This window comes from Thalia democratica, chromosome 7, assembly GCF_965202585.1.
Source record: "Thalia democratica chromosome 7, ktThaDemo2.hap1.1, whole genome shotgun sequence".
Lineage (NCBI taxonomy): Eukaryota > Metazoa > Chordata > Thaliacea > Salpida > Salpidae > Thalia > Thalia democratica.
This window is the reverse complement of record NC_139171.1, coordinates 46644517-46667615: the sequence shown is the minus strand read 5'-3', so window position 1 is coordinate 46667615 and position 23099 is coordinate 46644517. Positions and strand designations below refer to the sequence as shown.

At 24.5% G+C, this 23099-nt stretch overlaps 1 protein-coding gene across 2 annotated transcripts; it reads right to left on the bottom strand.

Moving 5' to 3' along the window:
• Positions 1 to 1474: 1474 nt before the first annotated feature.
• LOC145840614 (SEC14-like protein 1) lies at positions 1475 to 20377 on the bottom strand. Of its 2 annotated transcripts, XM_082947926.1 has the most exons (19): positions 20286 to 20377; positions 19698 to 19847; positions 18916 to 19047; positions 18713 to 18841; positions 17840 to 17968; positions 17645 to 17696; positions 13215 to 13324; positions 11577 to 11684; positions 11254 to 11335; positions 9144 to 9232; positions 8938 to 9008; positions 8702 to 8758; positions 6482 to 6669; positions 4138 to 4256; positions 3930 to 4049; positions 3654 to 3768; positions 3452 to 3594; positions 2711 to 2895; positions 1475 to 2306 (listed from the first exon to the last, which is right to left on the bottom strand). In XM_082947926.1, exons 1-19 carry the CDS (start codon positions 20346 to 20348, stop codon positions 2240 to 2242), a joined length of 2109 nt encoding a protein of 702 aa, XP_082804052.1. In that variant the 5' UTR covers positions 20349 to 20377; the 3' UTR covers positions 1475 to 2239. The 2 variants fall into 2 exon arrangements, with proteins under 2 accessions (XP_082804052.1, XP_082804053.1); XM_082947927.1 differs by lacking the exon at positions 8702 to 8758.
• Positions 20378 to 23099: the final 2722 nt, after the last annotated feature.

Here is a 23099-nt window from a genome sequence, read left to right as displayed (position 1 = left end):
ATTAAGGTCAAAAATATTTCTATTTAACTTTTATTTTTTTTTTGTTTGCATAGCAAGAGTTACTATTTAAAAAACGTTTTAAATTTGTAAAGCTTAAAATGAACAATGCTAAAACAAGTCTTGGAACTGCATTATAATAGAAATAAAATTTAAGATATCATAGATTTTCTGTATGCTATTAAAAGCTTAGTTTTGCTTTCAGCCAATTAAAACTACTGCAACCTTTTGTACTAGAAATGAAAATATTTTAAATAGAAAAATAGTTATAGTATTATAATTTTTAGATAAATAAAATTTTCTGTCCAACTGTGCATGACTTGGTAAAATAAGTTTTTTTTATAAAAAGTCTTTAAACTTCAAAAAGAAACATGTGTGCTAATATCATATAATAGGTTCTATCCCTTTGAGAAAACATTTAATTAAAAATTACATATTAGTTACTTATAAATAATTTAACTTTCTTTTTTCTGCATTAAACTAGCAACACAATTCCATGGACCTATAAAAACTAAGTTCTTGAAAAAAGTAGATCAATAAATGTACTATCTAAACATAAGTAAACAACTATATATTAATATAAAAATAATTAAAATTAACTATTATCAGTTATTAACTAGTTTATATTTAGATAATACAAAACTTATCTTTTATCCATTGGAGTACTTATTTTTCAGTAGGTCGTGGAGCTGTTATTATTTTAACACAGAGTTATGTGCGTCAGTTTAATAAAGCATGTACTTTGGAAATTTTTATTATTAATATATAATAATAATCAGTAATCATTATTAGTTTGTTCAAATATTCTTGCAGTAACTTTAATAAAAGTAAAACTTAAATAAATTTTCATATTAGAAAATAAACTCATATCTACTTAAACTTTTATAAACTAATACGTGTAGTTTAACTTAAAAAACAATTCTCTGCTAATTATTATTATGAATAACATTTTTGAAATTAGTGTTTGTTAGTGACATGATAACTATTTGGTCGTATAAATTAGTAACTGTTAATAACTTAGTTTAGAAGGAAAATAAGAAATGCTCTATGTAAACTGCACTCTGATAAGTAAAAAAAAAAACATAAATTATTTTTAACTAGTAAGAAATTGTTTAAATTAGTGGAAAATAAGGTCAGGCAATGTGCAAGTGATATACTAACTAAATTATTTAAATACACAAAATTTAATTTACCACTTTTGCAGTAGAATAAAAAAGCCGGCAATGCAAGTTAGTAATTAAAATAATATCCAAAACATTTATCTACATATTAGATAAATAGAAAAATAATAAAGAACATTAGTTGGTTAAGATTGTTTACTGAAACTGTATAAACATTTCAAGATCATGAGTACAACACAACTGTTTACTTGTTAAAGAAAATATAAAACTGTATTTAAGCGAAGTACTGAATTACAAAATGAATTGAACATAAAAAAACAATTAAGTAAAAAAAAAGCAGTTAGGAGTTATGAGAATCTTAAAAACCCTTGTATGTATATCTTAGCTATAAATTTGCATCTATTCAAAAAAAAAATTTTTGAAATAAGAAAACTGTCAAAAATTCTGTTTACTTAAAAAAAAAACTAATAGTATGAAAAATAACGTTTCAATTAGATTAACTACAAACATACGAAGAACTAGTAAAATAATAACAAATATTTGAACTTTAAAATGCAATCTTAACTTTATAACCACACGTTATATACAGAAACAGTAGTGGCCAAAAAGAGGTAAAAAACTTTTGCTTCAAAAGTTATGCTTCAGAAATGACATAACATAATTTAACTTTTTTTAAATAAAATTAAACGTATGTAAAACTTTAGTACATCATACATTCATTATTTATAATTATTTAATCATTGATTAAATCAATAATTAAAAAGAAAAAAACAAGATGTGTCAAAGAACAAAGCCAACTTAAGCTTTTATTAAATTCACACTTAAAACATGATTCACTGTAAACTTACACAACTTATATGCATTCAGATGAAAGTATTGTAATTAATAAAACACTAAAAACGGTTTAAAATTATGTTGGTAGAAAATTGAAACAATACAAAAAAATTATTGGTCAAGTTATTATTAAATAAATATGAAAACATATAAAATATAGATCTTGTTATACAAAAAAAAATAATTGTTTGTTATGAGTTTATACACAAGCCAAAGTTAAATTTTTACAAAATAATAATTGATTATGTTGGAACTTAATATTTTGTTGACACTTTTGTTCTGAGATTTTATCTACTTGAAATGGTTAGCTGTGAGAAACAACTTTGGCAGCTTTCTAAACTTGTCATGGAGCCTCTGAATAAAATATTTTTCAATAGCTTTTTTCACCTTAGAACAAATGAAAATTTAACTATAGTATTACAAATGCAAATAAAAGTTTATACTACTTGAACAGAATTTTTTTAATTAGAATGTTAAATTTGTAGATTTTTATAATTAAAATTTGATCTTTAGTTCTCTTTATTTTCTTATAACAAGTAGTTTCTGTTCATCTTTTTTATTATCATATATTACAACATAAACATACATTTTTAATATAAATATTTTTAAATTTGACTACAAGTATGAAAAACCAACAACCTTGCTTAAATGAGCATTACTAGTTTTCAATAATAAAACTTAATTAAAACAAGAGAAATAAAAAGGTAAACCAACAACAGCGACTGAAAATAATCACACTAAAAACTTTTTGCTGGTACCTGAAATCGGTTGAAGGTAGCAAATCGGTGTAGTAAATAAGTTTTGCTTTCGCGGTTTTCGAATTGGTAACTTGGTCGAACACTTCTTGAACCTGAGCTTGCAGCGGCTCTTTGTCTTTCGACTGTCCCGGAGACCACTTCCATTGCAGGATGTAAAAGCCGGGACTATTTGCCACGTGACTTCCCTGGTTGTCAGTGAGTTTTGAGTAAAACACGTCAACAAATAAATAAAAAAATATAAAGCTAAAAAACTAATAAATAATAATTTAAGTAGATGAGTCGTTAAGAATTATAAATAATTTAAAATTCAAAGCTGTAAAAATAAGCAAAATGTAAATACTATTTAAAGTAATTCTAAAAAACTGTTAAAGTTAAAGAACTGTAAAAACTTTCTAAAGATTTAGTTATTTTCAATTATTACTAGTTAATGTTATTACAGCAATTTTTAACAAAAAGTTAAACACTGAGGAGTATGGTAGAGAAGTAATTCTATTTGTTTGTTGATGCCAAACAAGATAAAAATTAGTTTAATAAAATTAAAATCAACTATTTAAGTCGCAAAAGTTGCAATTGATTTATTTGAGATTAAACAATTGTTTAAATGATTAGATGCCTAAAACAAAACAAATAATATTCAAAATATTAAAAAGTACAAATACTAAAAATAAATTATTTAATTTTATTTTAAATATCAAATATCTTGTTTTTATTTCATAATTTTCAAAAAATGAGAAAAAAAACCTGAACACTTTCGCCTTCCTTACAATTTATTTCATAATCAAGCTGCTGGTACTGCTTGGAAAGAACAAAGTTTTTTGGGATTACTTGTCTGTTTATACTTCCTGAATTATTAGTAATCGAATTTTCCTCTTTAGTATTTTTGTCTAAAAAATAAATAATTTTTAGTTGATACTAACCAACAAGCAAATTAACAATTAAAAACTTGTTGAAAATTGCTTTTGATCTTGGGAATAGAATAGTGAAAACAAAATATCTCCTCGTATAGAATCAAAGTCCCATGTGATCACTGCATCCTTTTCTTTAACCTCAACCAGGACCTAGAAAGGTTTTGTAATATTTAAATTAGCTAAATTTTAAAAATATTGAATATTTGAGTTTATTACTTTATAAAATAGTAGCGTTTTTATCATCTGTAAGTTGCTAAAATAAACATAAAAACTGTTGTTTAAACTTATGCAGTTTAAATAAAGTAAAATACTTCGTGCGGAAGTCCTTTGTATAGACTAGCTTTTTCGTAGAGCGTTTCATCAACTACATTTTCAGACTCCGTCATGTATAACGACTTTGGTATTTGATTTGAAGTTTCCGGAATAGACGACTGAAAACATTGTGACTGTTATAACACTTCTTAGCAAACAAAAAACAACACAAACTGTATGAAGTTTATAACAAATACAAGGTATAACCTTACAACTTCCTCCCAAAAAATCAGGTATACAACTATGTGGGATGTAGTCGATCAGCCCGCCCTTCTTCAAATAGTCGTTTCCCGTGTACATCATAAACTTGCTGGACGTTTTCTCGTCTATTCAAACAAAGAAATTGTACGTTAAATTGTACTTAATTCATACTCGTTTTTTTTTTTGTTTTATAATGAATAAAAAAGTCTATAAAAGTTATAAAATTGTTAATTAAAAATATGTAACCGAAAAAGCCAAGTCATCACAATTTAATGAAAGATAACAAATTATAAAAAGTTTAAAAAGAAATCAGTAACTTTATAAAACTTGGAAGTTTATATATTATATATTCAAACTTTATTTAATAAATAGGTAGCAAGACAAAACTTACATAATAAACTATAAAAAAAAACAAGGTATAACTCTCAAAAACTCAAATTTTAACTGTCTAATTTTCAACCAATTACCCAAACGACATCACAATACAAATACATACTACTTGTTAATTTTAAGTAAATAGATTCAACTTGATCATAGATTATTAAACAAATTCAACTCAATAAAACTGTTGGACAAACATTTCCAAAATCAATGAAACTCTACAAAATCTTCAACAAACTCCATCAAGATTTTATATCGTTGTTAACCAAACATAAAAGCAATCATCAGCGGACACAACAAAAAGTTACTCGAAAAACCGCCGACATAGTCATAACTATGTAACTGCAAAAACAAAAGACAACGTCTAGTCAAGAACAAGTGTAAATTCGAAAATTTAATTTACGAAGCCGTTGTCTCATCTGAAAAAAAGACGATATGTCATACATTTGATCCACTCGAAGACTTTTCAGAAACAGATTATACGAACAAACATCATTTCCTAAACCTAACAAGAAGAAGCCCACCAACTGCACACAACTTGCCAACTATTTATGGAAATTATATGAAAAAGACGAAAAATACACAATAAAATAGAAGAAAGTTAGACAAACTAATAGCAAATTCAAACCAAACTTCAGTGCTCATTGTGCAACCAGGAAAGACTATACATAACAAATGCTAAAAAAAGAAAAATCTTAAATAAAAGAACACATTTTCCACATTACCCTAGGAAATATTTTAAGCTCATTTTTAAAGTGTTTAATTAAATTATTTCACATTTAATTCGTTTGTTTTATTTTATTTATTATTTTCTAATATCTATTTTTAAATTGTATATATTTTTTTGCCTTGACTTACAAGCTTTTCATAAAAAAATAACCCCCATAAAATCCTAATACTTACATTTTTTCAAAGCTTAGTATGAAAAGGTAATGGTTTAGTTTTGTAAAATCTATGTTTTTCTGTATATCTATAGATAGTGTATAATTCACCAGTTAATAGAATACAAGTATTAGAACTTACCTACGATTTATTTATTTTTATCAACAAAGTATTAATGGTTAGTCATATCTTACTTTTATTTCTAATTTTATTTCAGTTCATCGCTCTGTATTTTTGTTTTACAGTTTTCTTTTGTGTCTGATGAACTGCTCTGCAGAGAAACGGCGTAACGCAATCAATTAGTGTAATAGATTCAACTTGTTAACACCATGCCATGTACGAATTTAATACATTAAAACACTTTTGGTTTATAAACTTCTTAAAAGTTGAAGGTAATTATGATGTTTTAGCTGATAACAAATAGGCAATTTTTTCTCAGTAACATTAATTATTATTATATAAAAACCAGAAGAAAAAATTTCATCATGTCATACCAGGTTTAAAATTGCATTATTAAACTTCTACTTCTGTCATCGCTATCTTTTCAAGTTTAAAATATATACAGGATTGCCAAATTTTTTTTGAGAAATTTCTGTCAAGTTTTTTGAATTTCTTCAAGGTTTTTAAAAGTACAAATTTTTGGGTCTATTCTTAGTTTACAGCTAAGTTTAGGGTTAAAACTGTGCTAAGTTGTATAACAACATTGAAAAGATAGTGTAAAGCTACTTTAAATGTGCTTATTAATTATTAAAAATAAGATTATAACAAATTTTCAATCATTATGGTATTTTTCGTGTCAAATTAAAATTATTCTACTTAACATGTAAAAACCTTTTAAAATTACAGGTTTTTCCAAGTTTCTTAGTGGTTTTTGTTCAAAATTACAGGTTTTTTTCAAAATTTCTAAAATTCCAGGTTTTTCAGCACAAATTGTCAAATTTCAGTTTTTTTGGCAGTTATATAGGAGTATATACAGGAGGACAAAAGTTAAGGCAAACATTTTTGCAGTACTTATTTTGTTTTATAACTGTAGTACACTCTACTACTACTCATTAATTTATTTTTTGACCAAAAGTAAATAGCTAACCAATAAAAGGGTAAAGCAAAGTCCACAGAACTGGAAAAAGTCTAGGTGCTCTGACGAGGAGAAGTCTAGCCATAGTTTCAGGATAATTCGCCTGTATAATATTAATATAGCTCAGTAGTGCCTGTATTCCCGGTCTCCACAAGTGACGCATGCTTAAACCTTCTAAATCAACTAAAAATGTCCAAGAGCTGTAAAATAGTTTTTTTGTCATTTATTTTATTTTTTATCTATTTAATTTGAATTTGTTTCAAGTTTTTTTTTAATATACAACTACTATTAATTTTGCCAAATATAATAAAAGACAGTCTTTTAATTATTTATGTATAACTCATTCCTTTTCCTTCAAGAATATCTATTAACTGATGTCTCAATAGTATAGTTTTATAAACTGAACTTCAAAATAGGGAAATTAAACTTAGATCTTGCTCAATTACACAACTATCTTATCTTCTTGATTAGAAGTACTATTATGCCCTAAAAAGTATGTTCTAGCTTAATAATTTCTTGGCATTAAAACATCCCCATCTTTTGTAATTCGACAATTATTTAAACTTTTCACATGCTCTTATAATTTAGTTATTGATTTTTAAACAAAATTTACTATATTTCATAAAAAATAAATTGCTGTTAGCAAGAGGTAAGTTTTGAAATTTATACTTTAGTCCAAATAAGCTATTATTAACCACTACTAAAAAACAAATAGAGTGTTTATCGTGTTATAACTGCATTGTAAAGCTAAAGTAAAGAAAATGGTGATTTAATTTTAAAAAAATATATTTTATTTATTAAGCTTACGGTATGTTATGAGTTTATTAGTTTATACTTTAAGCTGTCATACAAGAGCCAATTTTGTAAAGTTCTTAAAAATAGACTACTTTGTTATTGAAAATATATAAATAAATATCTAAGTTTTGAAAATTTATTAATATATTTGACAAGAACTTTAAACAAAAAAAATACTTCAAACAAAAAAATAGTACAAAAATTATGAAAGCATGTCAATTACTAGTATTAACACTAGATTTAAATAAAAGTTAGCTAAAATAAATTTTACAAAAGTAAAAATATATAATTAAAAACAAGATACAAAGTAATCAAATTTGTAACTAATTGTTTAAACTAATATGCTGTAAAAGAATCGAATATCAAAATATAAATTCATTAGTTTATACTTTAACTAAAACGAATTATATATAGAATCAAGCATTCAAAGATTTTTACAGTTGATTTTCCACTTGGTTGTTTATATCTTTAATATTTTACATAATAGAACAACTTTTTTACATATATTGAGTTAATTGGAATTACATAATAAATGTATCCATTAAATATAATTAAATCGTTATAAAAATTAAATCTACAATCAGGCATTATAATTTTTGTTAAACAAAGTTTTCATATAAAAATATCAAAGAAAAATAATACTTTGATAGTCAAATCACGATTTTTTTAATACTGTAGTTTATTTTAATATTAAAACTATTTATATATTCATAAACGTTTTATATATTACTACTCTAAGTTACTTTGTTTGCAAAACTTAGACTAGCATGCAAGAATTTTATATTCTAAAAGTATTACTAAACATAACATATATTAAGTTGTTTGGTCAATTAAACTGTTGAGCAGGTTTCATTAAATACGTTAGCATTTTAAATAAATTTGAATAGTTTATTTTTAAATAAAAAAGCCATCAAGGTTTAAAATTAGCATGCTCTGTAATATTTTTTTTTTGCTACTTCATTCAAAGTATAAATTTTAACTATCTCTTTGTGTAACAAAAAAAAAACTTCAAGCCTTTAATATAAATGCATCAAAGTATTAAAATTAGCACATAACTTAAAAAAAAAGTTAATTTAAGAGTTTCTTTTTATCGATTGTTAGACTGTAAGAAAATGTTATAGTACAGTACTTTTTTATGTAAAACTAATGTTCTTAAAACTCTTTGCTGTCTAAGCTGAAGCTACTAAATCTAACTAAAATTTTTTATTTCAAACTTTGCTGCTGATTTTTAAAACTCAATATTACATGCAATATAAAGCTATAACTGTTACGGCTTCAAGTATATTCAAGTCTTCAGAAATTATAAATATCATGCGGGTAAAAATAATTTGGAAAGAAAACAAGATAGCTTTGCAGCGATGGCCGATATTGATCGAAATATCGTTGTTTAGTCAGACAGCTTTTTTACGCAGCATTTTGGTTTTTTTATTTTCAAACCTGAAACGGTCCAATTGTAAATCAGCTGAATTTAATTGCTGGTTCTCTATTTCATTTCTAAACATTTATTAAACACGTTTTGACCACAACATATGAGTTTAAAGTAAAACTATACATTTTTAAATTTTAAGTTTTTGCAATAAATTCGAATTACACACAAAAGGTACAACACTAAAAATACAGGCAAATATACACATAAACTAGATTTTTATTTCATACTCTCAGTAAACACTTACCCAATCGGCTTTTTGCTATCAACTGACGCTTGTTGACATTTTTGCAAACCTTCTTCCATTAAAAACAGAATCTGTACAGATTAGCAGCGTTTCAAAAAACATAAAATATGATTATTGAGAAAATAAAAAATCTCAAAAGTTCCAAAACATTTTCAAAATAATCGTACAAGTATTATCGTAAACAATGTATAAAGGTACAAACTAACATGTTTTAATATTTTATCTTCTCCAACAGATTTCAACAACCCTTTTGTATCCATTTGTCCCAATTTAAGTATGTAAACTGGTCTACCGTCTGTAAATTTTATTAACTCCCAGTTATATTTAAAAGGTTCAAAAATAACTCTAAAATTAAAATGCATCCACAAATGAACAAAATAAAAACTTACAATGATTTACAAAATGTTTTTAAACTTCACTAATTATAAATAATAAAAACGCTCTTAATTAAAAACTAATCTATTTTTGATTTATTCATACAAAGAAAAAGGTTGCAATACCTAATAAAGATCTTTTTTATAGTTTTACTTTTACCTAGCCTGAGTTTTTAAGAGTTTGATAGCAGCTTGAGTAAGTGACAACTTTTATTTACAGTAATTGCAAGGTAATTTGTCTTTGTTTTCATAAAATTTTAACCAAATCTTATAACTATCAATTATACTAGGGTTTCCTAATCTTTTTTTTTTAGGCCCCCTTCAAAGAAATAAAAAAGCTATGACCCTCCGAAAAGATTTCTCGAAAAACTACCATTAATTACACCTAAGACCTTTTTTTTGCTCTTCACCATCAGCTTCAGAATGTCTAGTGTAAATTTCATACTATGGCCTCATGCACCTAGCAACTACGTTTTAATTTTACAGATCAGTATAACTGCAAAATTTTCTTTAAATAATAAAATAACAAAAAAAAGTTGGTAATACAATTTCAGGGTTTCCAGCCTCTGTGTCATAAAAATGCCCTGAATGACTTTAATTTACCTTGAGTCAGCCTGAGTTTTTTTTTCAAGTCCTTTAAAAAAATTTTTGATTCTGGCGCAAACAACTTACACGTCATGTTCATTTTTCTTCTTAATAATCATAAGGAAGGTTGTTTGTGTATGCTTCTGCATTAGATGTTCACTAAAATTAAGAGAAATACTGTTTTGGAAGATAAGACAACACTAGTCTATGCTCATTTTTTAGTTTCTTTTTTTACTGAAAACAAGTACTATAACATATAACAAAAAACTTTATTTTGAATGAACGACGTAGTTTTACTAAACTATAAAAGTAACTAAAACTATAAAGTATATTAAAACTTTTTTTGGTTTATCAAACTTTTATATCTCTAAACTGTTTTTGTATTATATAAACTCGAGTCCTGATAAACATTAATTTCAAATTTAAAACAAAAACTAAAATGACATTTATAAAAATAGTGAAAAACTACCCGCAAGGCTAAAAAATTCTAAATTAGTATTCAAAATCAATAAAAATCATGTTCTTGAACAATATTGGTTATATAAAACAACAAAATATTAAAACTGGATCAACTGAATCTTATTCTATATCTAGAAAAAAAATATGTCCTGATATTTTTCAAAAGTCTTAAAACTATCCTGAGGATGACTGCTTTAAGTCATCCTAAGTTTTAAAAAGTCAAAATATTTTGAGCTACCATGAGATTTTCTAGAAATTCAAAATATCTTGAGTTCCCCTGAGTTTGTGGTAACCCTTGAATTGAAAAAGAGTAATAATTAAAAATAAAAAGCTTATATAAAACTTTAATACTCTTTTAAAAACACATTAAACATAAATAAGTTTGTTGTGAATTCTAAAAAAATGAATATAATATATTATTTTTAGAGTTTTCAATTATTCAACAAAAAAAAAATAACTGTTATAATAATTTATTTGATAGATTTATTACTATTTGTTTTATTAAGAAAATGAGTTCTATTAAATACAATTGTGGGTAAAGTTTAATTATCAATAGAATGTTGTAAACACAGAATCATCACTATTTCTTGTATTAAAAATCTTACAAGTACTGAATATTTTTAAAGACAAACAATGATCAATCTTTTGTACTATTTAACTTTGTACAATTTAAAATTATTTTACAAATAGATGATATACTTATTTAGACTTACTATACACACCTAACGTATAAAAGAATGATATTTTAACATCTTAAAGAATATTTTTATTTTAACAAACAAAGCTTATAAAATCAAAACTTACTAAAAGAAAACATATCTATAAAACATATGTCGAAACTTGTAGATAATAATTATCCAACAAAATTCAGTAACAAAACAAGTAAAATTTTACGAACCAATATCAGTATGATGCCATGCTCCCAGAAAGTACTGCTTGATTGTCTCACAAGGAACATAAGAGTCCATAATTTTGTCAATCTGTATTTACAAGTTAAATACAATAAATAAATTTACCTTATACTTTTCTTTTAAATTTTTTTATAATAGTTTTTAATATAGATTGTAAAATTTTTTTTTAATAACATACTTCTTTATTAGAGTGTAATAAAACAAAATCAATACTTCTTAAAAGTTTTTTTGTGAACACTTAACATTTTTACTATGTTTCAGTTTTGAGCTACTATTACCATAAAAAGTAGAAATATCAACTTATACGCACCTGATGTTGTTTTCTCCATGATAATGATTGACACAGACTTTCACGAGACTTTTCTAAACTAAACTCTTTTGAAGATAAGAATCTTAATATGTGATTGTCCGTTGGTATCTGTCAAAACAAATCTTATTAAACTCAACTGTACTTCTTAAAACATTTAATCTTATCCTGAAGCTTAAAACTTAAATTAGTAAAATGTTATCAGATAGAAAAAACAACTAACAATATTTAAGACCATATGGAGTAAACTACTTATCTAAAAAAATATTTTTTATTCTTTTATAAATAAGAAGCTATCAGTTGCTTTCTATCGCTTTTAGAACTTCGTGTAATTTTGAGATACAAGCGATCAAAGTTAAAATTCTTAAAACTAAAAAGGAGAAAAAGAATAATTCAATAACAATCTATCTTCTACAGTTTTTTAAGCTGGCATATTGAAACATTCTCTGACTATATAGAGATTATATATTTTTTGAGATTTTGTTGAGAAGTAAATTTAATAACATACAATGCAAAGTTTGTTTTATTAGTTTGTAGACAAAAAATATTAAAAAGACTTTAAAAATAAAATAAAACATAACAATTTTTATTGACTTATATAAAAGTTCTTTGGAATATTTTCGCCCGGTGAGTTCTAATCAGAACGAAACCAGGACGCGAATTGTTGTGCGGGCAGTGTGGTGCTTATTACACAATATAAGTAAGCATTTTGGTAACTAATCTATTAGTAATTCTACTAATTTTCAATCAACAATTTAATTATTTTTCTGAAACAAATTGATAGTTTTATAATAAAACTTATTCTTTATGCTTACAAAAAAATACCAATAACGAATAAAACACCTAAAACTATAACTGAATATTCCTATTCATAATGTGATGAAAAGAATATTTTGAATTTAATAAATATAAAATTGGCACATTTAAAATACTCCAACTAACAAAATTAAGTTTTGCTATTTCAATGGAACTAAAATAAAAAAATTAAATTCATAAATATAGTGAGACTTACTGACTAAACTAATGCTGCGGCAAACATATTTCGATTTTGTCGAAAAGTTAATTTGATAAAATATAATGCAAAATTTATCTTATTAGTTTGTAAACTAAAAATATTGAGAAAACATTAAAAATCACATCAAATTTTACAGTTGCATTAAATATATGCATTTTAAATAAATGAGGTAGTTTAAATTTAAAACAAACACACAACTTTCATAGGAAATGTTTTTTTAATTTTAAATGGATGGAATTTCAATTGCTAATTTCAAAAGGTTCTGTCAATAAGTACAAAATATTTCGGATAAAATTGAAACTATTTGATTCAAAAAATTTTTCACAGTGAAAAATCATTCAAAAGATTTTATTTTACAAAAACTTCAAACAAATTCACTTTTTCCAATACAAAACCCAATTTTTATTAGTTTTAACACTTTAGCAAATAAACACTACCAAAAAAATTTATAACTTATGTAAACAACAAATGTTGCATAAGTTAACAATATATATCGTTACGTTTTAAGTAAATAAACAACATTATTTTTACTAGATTCATTAATTATAAAATACTGTATTTCCCAACACTTGTTTAGTCTTTTAGTACTGACAAATATTTTTATTAAAATTATAATATTTCACAACCTTTCCGTTATGGGTTTCAGCGAGCCACATGCGCAGTTGAACCAATGAAGATTCTTGTATAAGCGTAAGTTTACCGAGATTTACTGAAATATATTCTTCTTCTAAATTTCCTATATAGAAAAATTTAATTATATACTAATACTTTAATTGATAGACATGAAATTTACTTTTATATAAAGTAAAACAAAAAAAGCTTTAGAAAAAGTTTACTGGAACAACTTTAATTATTTTTAGGACTTTTTTTTCATAAAAACTATATGCAGTAAAGTTTCTGGAAAACTAATCAAAAAATAGTTCGACTACATATAATACTTTTTTGTTTTTGTTTATACTTGTTTACAAATAAAAGTTGGTTTGTTTATATTTATGAAACGTTTTAAATCTTTATTTCCTTCTTAAAAATTTCAGCTAAAAAATAAACAATTTTATGTTTTGAAACAAACATTGCAAAAAACAGGAACTGATTTCATTTTTTGTTTTAAGTGGATAGCATTCTATACTATTATAAGTTTCATTTAAAAAAATTTAAACATTAAAAAAAAAAAGAAAGCCCGAAAAATATTATTAATATTTATTTTTGTTTTACAAATCATATCATGTAATTATGAGGATTATATGTTATCTTAAAAGATATATATACAAAAGTGTTAGTAAATGAAACAACTTTTATTCAAGATATTATAACACAATGTCATGATATACATAGCTACATATTTATTTAAAAAAATATTGCGTGTCCAGAACAAACATGTGTTGAATATGAATACCAAACTTTATTGCATACACTTTTTTTTAACATTTGCTTTTCTTTTAAAAACTTAGTTCATAAAAATAGCTTCTCTAAAAGTAGAAATAATGTAGGAGTTGGTACAATTCACTTTCAGTAAACTTATGTTTTTAAATAAAGTTATGATGATGACAATATATTCAAAAAACTAAGGAATGAACTTAGTCATTTATTACCTTTGTGGCATACTTTTTAAGAAAGCTTTATGAAAGACTAAATAGTACTAGAGAAACAAAATAAATTTCATGATAAGTTATTATTTTGATAAATTTTAAAAAGTTTGATTTTGAAAAATAAAGTTTAAATGTTAAAAAGTTTGATTTAAAAAATAAAAAATCTATACCAAAAATTAGTAAACTCTGTATGTGACTTCAAGTTTAACTGATATCAAACAGTTTAAAACAGACGTTATAAAAGTATCATATTTACTAAAGGAGTTAATTTTTTTAAATTTTAGCTATCAAAAAAACCTTAACATAATATTGTTCAAAAGTCTAAATTAATAAGGTAAAAAAAAATGTTAGGTTTCATTTGAATTTTAGCCAAGTATGTAATTAAAATTACTTTAAATTCCAATTGCTAGGTTACTTAGAACCTATATTTAATACCAAGTAGATTATAAGACAAATTTAGGACTTAGTTACTTTTAACAAAAGAAAATAAATATAAAAACTGTTTACAGCAATAAAATAAAATAATAAAACCTTATAACTTTAAACAAATGTACAAAACTCTTAACTTTATACTAAAAGGAAGTCAAATAAAAGACTTTTTATCTTCTGCTCTAACACGTTAACAACTTTCAAGTTAATTTTTAGATCTACATTATACCTTATTACACAAAAGCAATGTAGCTTAATTAGAGTTAAAAAATGTGTTCAAATCAGATAAAAATACTCAATAAGAAAAAAAAAGTTATAAATTCAATACCATTTTAAACAATCGAAATACAAATTCTGAATAGTACAGATTACTATTTATTTCAAATAGTTTTTTAATTTGTTTATAATGTATTATAAATAATAGTTAATGAAAAACAAAAACTTAAACATAAAATATGTTTACTTTGTTTTATTGCCAATTTTTGTTGCTTAAAGTTTTAAAATACAAAAAATTCTAAAAATCATTTAAAAAATAATAACTTATAATTTTTTAAGTCTTATAAGCTTCATGTCAATTACAAATAACTTCAAAAGATTTCTTAACCTAACTTATACTATGAAGTACATCTTGTAAACTAACGCTTACAAAGACGTACTTGATTGAAAGCACTACGGATTAGCAGTAACTTACTATAACTACGTAATATTTACACGCTAACGGTGTACAATTTTTTGTTTGTCAGTAAATTAACAGCGGATTTAAAAAAAAATATTATAAAACTACAGAAACTTATAGTAAAAAGAAATATTTATTAAACTTTTATTATTTTAACATAAAAATGCAATGAATTAATTGAATAAAATCACTGCAGTGTTTGCTAAAAACAAATTTAAACAGTAGTGCGTTAGGTAAAACAAAATTAAACTAATGAATACATAGAAAACTAGTTTAATATTAAAACATTTTGCGAGTGAAAAATTAAAAAAAAAAGAGTTGTTGACTTACTACATGATTTTAAAAATACGATTTAAAATAACTAATTCAATAAAACTATAAAGTAATACAAATCTAAAAAAAACTACGAGAAATATTTTTTATATCATGCGCTGTAACCGGAAGTAAAATTTTAGTTTAGGTCAAATATATTTATTTTTATAGTTTTTCTCATAACAATTTTAAATCAATAAAAAAAGCAAAATTATACTAAAACTAAAGAACAAAAAAAATTAAATCTGTACTAAAAAAGATAGCCAAAGTTTGAATCGAATCCGAAGTTTAACTTTCATGAAGCACTTGCTTTAGTTAATTATAAGCGAACTGATAATAATCAAAAACTTTTTTTATTTCCTAATGAAAAAATTTACAGAGGTTGTAAAAACATAATGACTGAAAAGTTTCATTCTGATAAAAGAATAAAAATACTAATAGTTGATATTTTATTTATATTAACAGTTTACTGTACATAAATATTTGATCTATATAGATAAAATCTCTCTAAAGACATTTAAGTCGAGAACTTTGAATTGTCTAATTTAAAACAAGTTACAATAACATAAATATTGGATGATATTTTTTAAAGTAAACTTTTCCATGCAATTTTTAAGAGTTATAAAATTTTATTGACGTTTTGTTATTTTTAAGTTCTGTTTTGTATCAGGCAAGAGGATTTCTAAAAACTATTTAAAGTAAATTTTATTTTTATCTTTGTAATGTATTTCGATAAGAGAAGTTTATAAATACTCTGTTATATAACTCTAAAATTTAGAAACATGTGTGTAAAGCGGTTGGCAGATAAAAACACTAGTGTTCGTTAAATACTTTATTAATATTTTTAGTGTTACAAGTTATTATTAAATGTTATCACATCATGCCTAAATAAACAAAAAATTTTAAATAAGCTTTGTGCACTCAATTGATTAGACCAGGTAAACTGAAATAAGAATAATTTTCTAAATGCATTAACTAATTAAACAATATAGTTGTTGATTTTTTCAGAGATACATATATACATTACAAAACATATACATTACAGTACATGTTTTTTGTGAGTTAAGGTTCATTAAATAAAGTCAATGAGAAAAAAAAAATATATTAAAAAATTGAGAAAAAAAATCTTAATAACTCTGTTTCTAAAATAATAATTTTATAAAACTGATGCTTCATTAAAAATCTTTACTTTTTAACTACTTATCTAATTTATATAATTACTACACTAAACTTTAAAACAAAAAATTAACAATTAAAAGAAACCTTTAAGGGCATAGGGGGGGGTAAACACCCTTTTTTGGTTTTTGATCTTATTTTATATAGTTTTTACTAAGCTACAAGATGCTTTTTACAGATTTTAAAAATTCAAAATAACTTTTGAGATATAGCCGGTCAAAGTCAGAGGCAACAATAGGATCCTTATGGGAGGCGCAAACTAAAACGGCAAATAACTAGAAATCACTAAAAATCTATCTCCTCCTACGTTTTTTGAGATAACTACCTCAAATTTTCAGGAAATGTTCTTTGCAGTATTTAGAAAATTCTGTCGGAACAGAATTTTAAAAAATTAAAAAATTAAATTTTTATAGCAAAAAAACAAAAAAAAAACTGTTTTTTTTGTTTATTTTTTATATAAAATTTTTATTTTTTATTTTTTTCAAAATTCCTTCCGACAGAATTTTCTAAATATATTAAGGAACATTTCCTGAAAATTTGAGGTAGTTATCTCAAAAAACGTAGGAGAAGATAGATTTTTAGTAAAATAGTCTATTTTTGCTGTTTTAGTTTGCGCCTCCCATAAGGAACCTATTGTTGGCTCCGACTTTGACCGGCTATATCTCAAAAATTATTTTGAATTTTTTAAATCTGTAAAAAGCATCTTGTAGCTTAGTGAAAACTATATAAGATAAGATCAAAAACCAAAAAAGGGTGTTTACCCCCCCCTATGCCCTTAATGTCTAAATAACATAATAATAGTAAAAACATTTACATTACAATAATCGTGAATACTTTTTGTATAAAAAACTAGAAATTTAGAACCAAAAATTCTAACCTGTTGGGCTTCCTAGTTTCTTCTCATTTGGTTTTGTCTTCACATTTTCTATCTGAATTAATACATATAAAATTTAACAAAAATATTTAACCTAGATAAATTAAATTTGTGTTTAAGATACATTAGTTTAGGCAGTATTAAACAAAAACTCAAAAGTTGTGTGATTTAAGCAAAAGTTTGTAAAAATGGATGAACCTCACTGCAAGTATCTTCCTGTGATGAAAGTTTGCTTTTGTCTTGAGAGTTAGTCTCGAGCCAAGTAGGAATATCAGTGACACCTTCATCAGCCAGTTGTTTTAAGAAGTGCTCCATGATATCTTTCCCCTGGTTTGATAAAATACATTTTGTTTAGATTAGAGGTTGACAAACTTTTATAAGTCGCGGGCAAACTTTTTTAGAAAAAAATACTCGCAGGCGGCACTGTATTAAAAAAAGTCTTCTGCGGGTCGCAGTTATTTCAAAATGTGTTTAGTAATCAACTTAAAAACACTATTTTAAACCAAAATGAGATAAATAGAGCACTGGCAACAAGTTACTATTAAATTTTTAGCCTAGTTTAAAGCTTTCACCACAAAAATATTCTTATTACTGTTTTTATGAAAGTATGTTTTGAGCGGAAAGTACCTCACGAGCCTCATTTAGCCCGCGGGCAGCAGTTGGCCAACCCCTGGTTTAGATGGACATTAATAACTGCTTTAAACTGCAGAAATTTCCTAGTAACTAAATGCTGATAAAGTAGTTATTAGTGTCTGGTTTAAATGATAAAATAACATATATTATTATAAATCTTTTACTAAGAATATTAAACTTATACTAAGAATATTGTGTTTAACCTTCAAGAGAAATTTATTTTTTTAGCATACAGAAAACGAACTTAAGTTTTTTTTTAAGTTAAGCGGTTTTAATAACAGTTTTATTTGACGTTTTAATATGATGATATTTCATTACTATTAATAATTTTCATCCTATTTAATACTACAGAAATTTTTAACCTGATGAATGCACAAGGACGAAACTAAATACCTACAAACCTGATGAGAAAGTTTTAAATTATCATAAAAAGTATACCTTTTTTATATTGCTTGTATACTGTTTTATAGCAACCTTCTCTACAGAGGCCTCAAACCCAAAAAATGATTTTACTTCTAGAGTTGCAGACTGCTCAAATATTGTCCAGTCATTATTTTCAGGATGAACCTTAAAAAAATTATCAAGTAGATGTTATGATTAATACATAATACTAGTTAAGATTTTTAGAATAATAAACTAACAGAATACACACAGGTTTCATTTACAGAAACCCTACTTGAAAATGATTCATTGTAGGCAGTTATTTTAAGAGTACGTTCTTTTCTGTTCAAGTCATTTCTTTGAACAAAATATACAAACTCACACCCAGCCACCTATGAAAAAAATAAATGTTAAGCTCTTGAGGTTTACAAGTACTTTATGTGATGTAGAATTTAAAGATTAGTTATACAATTGTATACATATTATAAACAAATATTTAAATGTTAAATTTAATAATATTATTTTAGTTTAGATAAAATTTTAATGTTTGTATTACTACTTATTTTGAAATACTAAAAAAATTTTGTAACATTTTTTTCTGCACACCACAACTTTAACATGTTTTATTTTAAATCAAAATAAAATATTTATAAAGGTTTTTTCTAAGCAACAAATTATAATTAAGTTTTTGATTTTAGAATGAAAACAGTTTAAGTTCTTAACTAAAATAAGTATAAAAAACAATATACAAAAGTTATATTTTAGGACTGACTTGAATTTAGGTTTTTACTAAAGATCTGATTAGTTATAAAAATTCTTTTTCAAATAGAAACTAAATTCTATTTGGATAGAGTTTTTATAACTGATTAGCCTAAGTAAAACATGAAATTTTATATAATTCTAAAAAATGTAAGGTTAATTTGGTTAAAGTAAAAAATTTTTAAATAATAAGATAAATAAACCTTGCAAAACAAGTTGTATAAAAATTTTTATTAAATTTATAATTTACATCACAAGTTATATTATAATAAGCATTACTTACTTTCCTTAATAAGTATGGTGCATTTACAGCTAACTTGCACCTTCTTTCAATAGAATGAGTAGCTTTGTCTTCGCTTTCCTCTTCAAAAACGGTATCACTACCCAAAAACACAGGAATCATGTCACAAGTGGGAAATCGCTTCACATATGCCTTTAATAAAATTAAGTAAAAACAATATTGAAAAAAAATATTTCCTATCAACTAATTCAAACAACTTCATAAAACTTCTTAAAAACATTAATTTTATTAAAAAAATCAAAAAAAAAAAACATTTTCTTTAAATACCTTTCTAATTTACTTTAATTTTTTTCTCTATTTACTGACTACATAAATCAAATATGCTAATAAGATTTTAATTGATTTATAAATGCTTATTCCTAATTTTTATCTTTATTGTATTTTGATAAGTATAAACTAAACTTAGTTATAAGTAGTCTAAATTTATTGTAAGATTTTTTAAGGTCTATAATTTAAAACTATACAACAATTATAACTTACAAATTCAAAATAAAAAAAAGGCTACTCTTAAACTAGCTACTCTTTAAGTCATGAGCATTCCCAAGTTCAAATAAGAACAACATTACTTACAGCCATCACAAGTTCAAATGGTTTCTTGTACACCCTGACTGGTGACTGATACTTCTGGACCATGTTATTTGTATGTTTTGTTAAAAAAAATATTTTCTAAAGAAAAATAAATAAAAATATTAAAATTAAAGATTTTATACTAATATATTTACTAAATCAGTTGCAAAAGTTACCTACTTACCACTCTTTGTAGCAAAAAATTAAACCTAAATTTACGTAAAATGGAATCATACAAAATTAATTTATAAAATAAGTATCAGCTAAAAAGTGAAAAAAATATTCAATCTCAAGCTTGAATACTAAAATAATAATAAAGTGTTCTCATAGTAATAAAAAATTAGTCACAATTATGGTTTCAATAGCTTAATGTGGAGTAAGGCCTTATGATCATTAAGCTTATTTGCTTTTTATACACAAAACTATGAACAAAAAAAAACAGTTATAACAAAGAGTTACTACAACTTTTTAAGGCAGCAGTTGTTCAAGAAAATTTGAAATTTTTAAAGGAGCTATTAAGTTTCATACTATTTTTGTTCTGTACCTGGGCTAAAAAGTTAATTTATTTTGGTTGTAATTTATGATGTTTACTTAGCTTCTACTACTAATTTTAATTCAATAGTAAAAAACTACTTTATATTTTGGCCTTAAGCTTTGTTTTTTAACTTATCACAAAGGATGAAATACAATTGGTTCAAAACTGGTTTAAAAAGGCAGCACCTCTTATATATTATTCAGTACTTATTAACTAAAAAATGCAAGAAAAAAACTTCTGCAACTGGTTTAATAAGGCTTAATACATAAAGTTATTTTTTTGATAAAAGTTGAAATGACATTTATAGTATCAATTAAATAAAAATCATTAGTAACAAACAAAAGGAAGTTTTGTTATAAAAGAAATATATAAGTATAAGCTAAAAAGTTTTTGTGAAAAGTTATAAAACAAATTTAAAAACTGCTGCCCTTAAAGTTTTAGTAAAGTAATAAATCTATAGAATGTGATACATCATTTTAAGGAAAAAATAATAATTGACAAAATTAGCCTTAGATTTAGGAAAATATCTAAAAATGCTTGTGTTTTTTGACAGTGACCAGACAATTGGATTGTTGATGTATTTTGCATCAAATACTTGCTTGGAGAATTTAGCTTCATGATTTTCCAACACTTAGTGGTTTTTATTGTTGAGGTTTTAACTTTGTAAGTGTTTGTCAAATGTGTCACCAAGGGATTTTTTCAGTTAAATAGATAGTTATTTTTTTTGGTTAGTTTAATGTTAATTTTAAAGGGGCAGGTAGAACTACAGGTGATGACAAATTGCTTGCTTGACCTTCATAAAACATTTACTGTTGTAGAGGGAAGAGGAAGTAAGATTTTTTTCTATCAATAAAGAATAAATAAAATAAAATGACTAAAATAATCAATCTAGCCTATGTAGTTTTAAAAGTTTTTAAAATCTGTGCACAGTTAAATAAATAAGAATATCTGTGCAGACTAGGGTTGGGAAATCACATAAATAAACAGCAACAAAAAAATATAGCTTCCTGGCTTTAAGCCTGTTGGAGTAAATTACTTTTGAAAATTTTGCTTTATATCAGTATATTTAATAAGGGGAAAAAGACTATTTCACTAAAAATTTATTCTCTCCTACGTTTTTTCAGATAATTATCTCAAACGTTTAGAAAATGTTCCATGCCATATTTAGAAATTTCTGTCTAAACTAAATTTTAAAAAAATAAAAGATAACAATTTTGTGCAAAAATAAATTCAATTGTTGTTTTTATTTTTAAAAAAATTTATAACAAAAACACACTCTTTGCGTTTTAAGACGATTTGAAGAAAGTTTCATGGAAGCAGTTTTTGGTTTTCTGTAATTTTTTAATATCTTTAAGATTTTTTCGGAAAACCAAGAAGTTCCTCTGCAAAAATTTCTTTAAATCGTTTAAAATGTGAATAATGTGTGTTTGTGATGATTGCTACATGTAAAAAAATTTGCAACTAAAAACTTTAAGGTTGTATTTTTAAGGTCCCATACAATTTACATAGGGGTAGCTTTAAGAAAAAATTAAAGTGCACCACAGTGGTAAAAGGTAGATAGCTAATACCTTTTGTGTATTTTTTTATTGTGATTCTTCACGCTGAAAAATTATCATGGTCCTAGTCCTACACAAGTATTTTCATTTTTGAGTGGCAACAGATGCAGCAAAGTGCACACTCTAAAAACTGTTTGTACGTTTTTGTTAAATACGTTAAATAATTTTATTAACTATTTTTATTGTAAACACAAGAATCACACTTTTTTTACAAACATCACACCACTTTAAAATAAATTAACTCTGTAGAATATTATTTATTTGTAAGTAATATACTATACTTGCGTTGAAAACCCAAAATTTTGCTGTTTTACAATAATAGTTTCAATGCATACTAGTTTGCAAATGTGTATTTTTTTAGAAAAGCTGTTCTCAAATAATTTAAATTTGAAAAACAAAAAGTTTATTGGACACATCAAAGAATCCTTTAAAATGTGGTTTGAGGATCTGCTGCATAAAAAACTTTTGGTCATAAGACCTTTCAGTTTTTTCTGCATGTTACTGTTGACATTAGGTAATCTGAAATTCTTATTTTAATTAATATATTTAAAAAGTTTGCCAATTATGTTAAATATTTAGGTAATTATACAAAAAATATAATATATGACAAACAAAAGTTTACTGCTACTACCTAACGGATAGATTTTCAAACTAAACTTCTTAACTTAAAATTGAAAGTGTTTTTTTTCAGTTATTTAAATTTAAAGCAAAACGTTGTTATTTTCA

Bases quoted from the DNA above. Each gene is read 5' to 3' on its own strand.
- LOC145840614 (XM_082947926.1), bottom strand. From the start codon at position 20,348: ATGGTCCAGAAGTATCAGTCACCAGTCAGGGTGTACAAGAAACCATTT. The intron at 13,325-17,644 runs GTTAGAATTTTT...TTTTCTATATAG, and splicing joins GAAACTAGGAAGCCCAACAG to GAAATTTAGAAGAAGAATAT. The intron at 2,307-2,710 runs GTACCAGCAAAA...TATTTTATTCAG, and splicing joins CTACCTTCAACCGATTTCAG to AGGCTCCATGACAAGTTTAG.